This window comes from Crotalus tigris, unplaced genomic scaffold (assembly GCF_016545835.1).
Source record: "Crotalus tigris isolate CLP2741 ecotype Arizona unplaced genomic scaffold, ASM1654583v1 scf7180000018001.1161693, whole genome shotgun sequence".
NCBI lineage: Eukaryota > Metazoa > Chordata > Lepidosauria > Squamata > Viperidae > Crotalus > Crotalus tigris.
In genome coordinates, this window is record NW_024096766.1 from 1,005,724 (window position 1) to 1,011,259 (window position 5,536).

The 5,536-nt window shown below is 47.9% G+C and overlaps 1 protein-coding gene across 1 annotated transcript; it reads left to right on the forward strand.

Moving 5' to 3' along the window:
- The first annotated feature begins 3,780 nt into the window (after positions 1-3,780).
- LOC120309356 (ALK tyrosine kinase receptor-like) lies at positions 3,781-5,300 on the forward strand. Its single transcript, XM_039346509.1, has one exon. The coding sequence runs from the start codon at positions 4,529-4,531 to the stop codon at positions 5,231-5,233; it is 705 nt and encodes a 234-aa protein (XP_039202443.1). The 5' UTR covers positions 3,781-4,528; the 3' UTR covers positions 5,234-5,300.
- The last annotated feature ends 236 nt before the right edge of the window (positions 5,301-5,536 follow it).

Genomic DNA, 5,536 nt, shown 5'->3' on the forward strand with positions numbered 1-5,536 from the left:
CTGTGTGGCCAGTTAAAGGTGCAGGTCATTTGACATGTGTGGTAGTACTGCCCTGGGAGTTACAATGGCTTTAGTATGCTTCCAGGTGCAATTCAGGATACTGAAATATTTTGTGGCTTCAGTTACTTATGGGACTGTCTTTAGATCCAGCAGGAGAGCATGCTCTGTACACTGGGGAGTTCCATGTACTAGGACCCAGGAAGACAATCTTTTCTAGCATGGCAGCTGCCCTCTGGAATGTCATCTTTCCTGAGATTAAACTTAGATTGTCCCTGCTGGCCTGGGCTTTGCTTTCCATCCTGAGGCCCTGGCAGTATTGGGGAGCCTGCCTTATGGCTGATTTAAGATGTGAATGTGCTTGGCAGATGTTCTATGTCATTGATATTGGATTTTTTTTCCAAATTTAGTTGCTTTATTTTGATTTTATTTTGTTTGCAATTGTTAGCCTTCTAGAGCAGTGGTTCTGAATCTTTTTAGACCGGCGACCCCGGTCATAAGCAGGTTGCACGCATGCGTGGCGCCCCCCCTGCGTGGTGTGCATGCGCGGCACCCCCCTGCGTGGTGTGCATGCGCGGCGGTGCCCCATGCGCGGCACACATGCGCGGCGGCGCCCCCATGCGTGGCGCGCATGCGTGGGGCTGCCCCCTGCACAGCACCGCCCCCTGTGTGGCACGCATGCGCGGCGCCGCCCCCTGTGCGGCGCCCTGCGCGGTGTGCATGTGTGGCGCCGCCCCCTGCGCCGGCTGAGAAAAAAATGGCAGATCGCGTTGTTTGGCGACCCCTGTGAAATGGTCCTTCGACCCCAAATGGGGTAGCGACCCACAGGTTGAGAACCGCTTTTCTAGAGCCATGCATATGAGATGGGCAGCCATATAAATTTATTAAATTTATAAATATTTATTACTCTTTGGACAGAAGCAATTAAAGGCTGGGATCATCTAATAGATCAGTGCTCCCTACCTTTTGGGACCGGTTCTACGGAGGGCATTTTTTCTGCAGACTGGTGTGTGTGTGTATGTGTGTGTGGGGGCTTTGCTCACTTGCATAGCCTGGTTCCTGGTGGTGCCAGTTTGCAGACCAGGGATATAATGTGCATATCAACAAAACTACTTAAATTCCTATCCCTGTTCCTAGAATATTTTTGTTTGTCACGCAGCTGTGAGGGGCCAGGGTCTTCTGGGAAGGGGAAGCTGCCTCAGTTATCTTGACATATAGGGTGTGAAAATAGTTAATTTCTGATATTGTTCATAATAATACTCATTATGTCTATCCAAACCTAGAATGAAGGCTGCCTTTATGTGTTTCATCACTTGAACAGTTCTTGGTTTTTCATTTAAAATGTCAGTGTTGTTTACAATGTGAACTAAAAATAATACATATTAAAGTCACTGCATGAAACCCAGAAGCAAACCAACAAAAACAGCAGAAATTGAATTAAACAAACAAACAAAATGAGCAACCAGTTTTCTGCAAAAAAAAAAAAAAAAAAAAATCAGCCAGGATATGTGCAGAGTGCTTTCTGTTGACTGTTAAGTCCTTACCATAGCTAGTCCTTATTTTGTAAGGCAAGAATATTCCAAATCAGAAAGTACATTTAGTACAGTGGTTCTCAACCTGTGGGTCGGGACCCCATTTGGGGTCGAATGACCATTTCACGGGGGTCACCAAACCATGCTGTCCGCCATTTTTTTCCCTTTTCTCTAGCTTTCCTACTCCCTCTTATTGGTGGCCACACCCACTTGGGGGTCACCACAACATGGGGAACTGTATTATGGGGTCATGGCATTAGAAAGGTTGAGAATCACTGATTTAGTAGGTTTGAAGGCTCCCTTTTAAGAACAAAATAAACCATACAAATTAAATGCAGTATATTGAGTGGAATTTATCAAATATTTCAGCTGAAGTCTTAGGTTCCTTGACCATAGCTTGGCTGGAATGGAAACAAAACTGAAGTATCAGTTCGCATTGTGCCTTCTACATTGGGAAAGTAAGATATATCATTCTATTATTATTTATAGTGCCAACAAAATTAAATACACATTAATGCAGAAGTCACTCCAGTGCACAGCTTATTAATTGTGTGTATGTGTGTATGTGTGTGTGAGTGTGTGGGGGGAATTGCTTGCTTGAGAACTTTTATGGAAACTTTTACCAAAGGCAGAGGATAATTTACTTCAGCAATCAAGAAGATTGAAAGACAGAATTATTCCATATAAGTGCAAAATTTAATTCTGATGCCATCATTTATACATTACTATTAGCTATTTGATAAGTTGGGCTGATTTCAGCAACAGGCAAGATGAGGATAATGAAAAAGAGGCCATTTTTCCCTTGGGAAAAAAAAATCCTACTAATTCCAGTTGTGAAGGATCAAGCCATCATTTTTAAATGATGGGGGGAAAAAATCACTATTCCTTGGTGATGACTAAAAATTACTTTCAGGCTCAGATACTTCAGCTTCAAATACTTGTAATATTTATTCTAGATTTAAAGCTAACCAAAAGCAATTAAAAACCTTTCTTTTTCCCTTCAGATTTACTATGTTATTTATCTACTAAAGATCTCTCAGTTACCCTTTCTTTTTCAACATTGCTAAGGGGCAGGTTCTCCAAGAAAACAATAGAAGGGAAAGAAGGAATTCTCTTGCAAAAACCTACAGCTTTCAGTATTAGAGGATAACCAGCAGTAAAGTTACAGCAGTGATGGTGAACTTTTGGAAGAGTTGGAGGATCAGGTTAGGGACAGATCATCAGGGAGACGATCGCTATTCGGTCGCTAAGAATTGGCATGACTTGACCACACATCAGTCAATGCAGAAAGCAGATGGATTGGAAAAATAAAAGTTTTTCCTAAGGGCTATTGCGGAGGTCATTTACCACATTTTCCAATATAACTGCAATATGCTAGTTGCTGGGAAAGAGTTAAACCACTTTCCTTCTTCTTTCTGACTCTCATTGGCTGCTGCAATTGCCAGAGAAATCCAAATGACAGGGAAAGAGTTGGGCAAGGGTTTAGAGTTGTATAAAAAGGAAAAAGGCAGGTAAGGCAGCTGTTGCCTTCAGATAAAGCATTTCAGCTTGAGAATTTCACTTCCATTGCCATTTAGCAACAGTGAGCATATTCGGTGCACCTTGGGCTTTTATAGCATTTATCCTTTGCTGCTATAATAGTCTTCCTTATGCGTCTCCTATGTTCAGTATGAAACACCTTATTTCTCCTGGCCGGTGATTTATAATATTTTACAGTTCCAGCAGCCAGAGGAGGTGAATTAAAGACCAAAGCGCGTTCCATGGTATTTTCACAGTGGCTTTTCTTTTGTTAGATCCGTCTAATATTTTATCATAAAATTAAAGAAAGTACAAAACGGCAAATTCCTCTTCAAGGGATTTTTCATTCATCTCAAACCGCGAGCCCGTACCGCCATCCGTAAAACTGAAAATGATGGGTTTTTCTCTCTCTCTTTCTCAATGGCCGGCTCTTCTCCAGCTCAAGCTTTCCCTATCGATCCTTGGCTCATTTGCATAATGAATTCTTCTGAGGCGGCTATTGGCTGCCGCGAGCCGCGCTCGTGCGTGATGTCAGCACTCACAGGGTATTGCTTGGGTTGTGGCGGGTAGTTGGAGCCTGTCAAAAATCTTCGCGGCGGCGGTGGCGGCCGAAGAGGAGGAAGAAGCGAGGCTGAATCGCCCAGCAAAAACCGCCTGTCGAGCGGCAAGAGCAGGAGGGGGGGGGGGAAAGAGTCGCGCGTAGCTGCCCGATACTCCTCGTTTGTGGCTTTTGGTCACCTTCTCCGTCACCTGCTCCAAGTGAAGGAAAGACGAGCGCAGAAGGAAAGGCAACACGGGCTAAAGAAGTCACGCCGCTAGCCAGAGTTGGTTCCCGCTAAAACAAGAGGCCGCCTCAGACCACCCTCTCTTTGGGCTACCTTCGTTTCAGTCCCGCTAGTAGAAGCCCTGCGAGCGCCCGCCTGGCTTAGGACAGATGCGGAGCCGCGCGACCAAACGTGAAAGGGAGCTCGCAGCTTCCTGAGCCAGCTCGCCTGGAGACCAGAGAACGCCGGACGTTAAAGGACGATCCGATAAACGCCCCTTTCTCTACCTCTCGCATTTCTGGGCAGAGGCTGGAAGATCCCAGAGGAAAAGCTTTAGCCCGCTCCGTGGACGCGGCCAAAGGTTCCTTCCGACGTGGAAAAAGGCTGAACGTGTGCCGGAACGGGGTTGCTGGGTCGGCCGGCGTGCAGGAGTTCTTCAGCCCGCTGAAAGGAGCTGGCGCCAGATCGAAGCGAAGAGACCCTCTTCCCCTCCGAGTCCGCTCCTTCCAAGGCAGAGCGCGCCTCGGGGATAGGGCGAGACCTTTAGACGCTCGCCCGCGCGGCTTGAGAAGCGGGTCCCAGAGTGGCTCTACCGGCCGCGAACCTGGCTTAAAGGGAGGACTGAACTGGGGGATCGCTGGAAGAGGCTGGGACGGGGGGAAGATTTTTTAATTTTTTTTTGTCACCTGGCCGTTCCCCTTGTGGCCGCCTGATAATATGAAAAGCGCTGATTTCCCGCCGTTCCTTCTGGCTCATCTCCTTATCTTTGCCACTCAAGGGGGAACTGTGGATGCAGGCAGCCCCCTCTTGGGCTCTCGAGCTGGCGGCCAGCAGCCGCCCCGAGATGCACCGAGTTTCTCCCGGCAACAGAGAAAGAGCTTAGCGATGGATTTCATCGTGCCGTCGCTGTTCCGAACCTACCTGAGGGAGCTGGTGCTGGGTGACGGGGGCAGAGGCGAACCCTTGGGCGGCTTCAAGGCGCACTGCAGCCTGGTGCTGGACTGCCCGCCGCTTTTGCGCGCCGCTAGCTCTTGGCCGCCAAGGAGCGGAGCCGCAGAGCCCGCCGGCCGCGCCAGAACCCAGTCCAAGGTGCTGAAAGCCGGCGCGGTGCGCAAGCTGCGCCGCGCCAAGCAACTGGTGCTGGAAGTGGGAGAAACCAACCTAAGGGACGACTGTGCCTGGCGTTCCGAGGCAGGAGTCGTGGCGACGGCGAGCCGGCTCGAGTTTACTCTCACCGAGGAATTCAGCTGGTGGATCCGCTCCGGGGAAGGCAGGCTGAGAGTTCGGTTGATGCCCGAAAGGAAGGCGTCGTTCTTGGGCAGGGAAGGCAGCTTATCAGCGGCCATCAGGGCATCCCGGCCCCGCCTATTTTTCCAGATGGCCACCAGAGGTGAGAGAATAGTTGGTGACTTCTGCGCCTAGATAAAGTCAGCTTCCTTGAGGTTTGAATAGGTGTTATCTAGTCTGTCTCTGAGAAAAGTTTGGGAAACGTAGCGGGAGTGAAAATAACAGGGTGGGATTAATCCTCTTTTAGGTTAGGAGGATTTCTAAATTTCTGCTCTCATTTATCCTAAGTAAAGCAAGCCTTTACAATTCAGTGCAGCTTTTGTAGTATTAACTGAGAAGCATCCTTTGGAAAGAGTTTGTGATTTGCTGTGATATATTCAAGTAGAATATCATCATCATCTTCTTCTTCTTCTTCTTCTTCTTCTTCTTCTTCTTCTT

What these genes read in the sequence shown, in the direction of transcription:
- LOC120309356 (XM_039346509.1), top strand. Translation starts at nt 4,529, where the DNA reads ATGAAAAGCGCTGATTTCCCGCCGTTCCTTCTGGCTCATCTCCTTATC.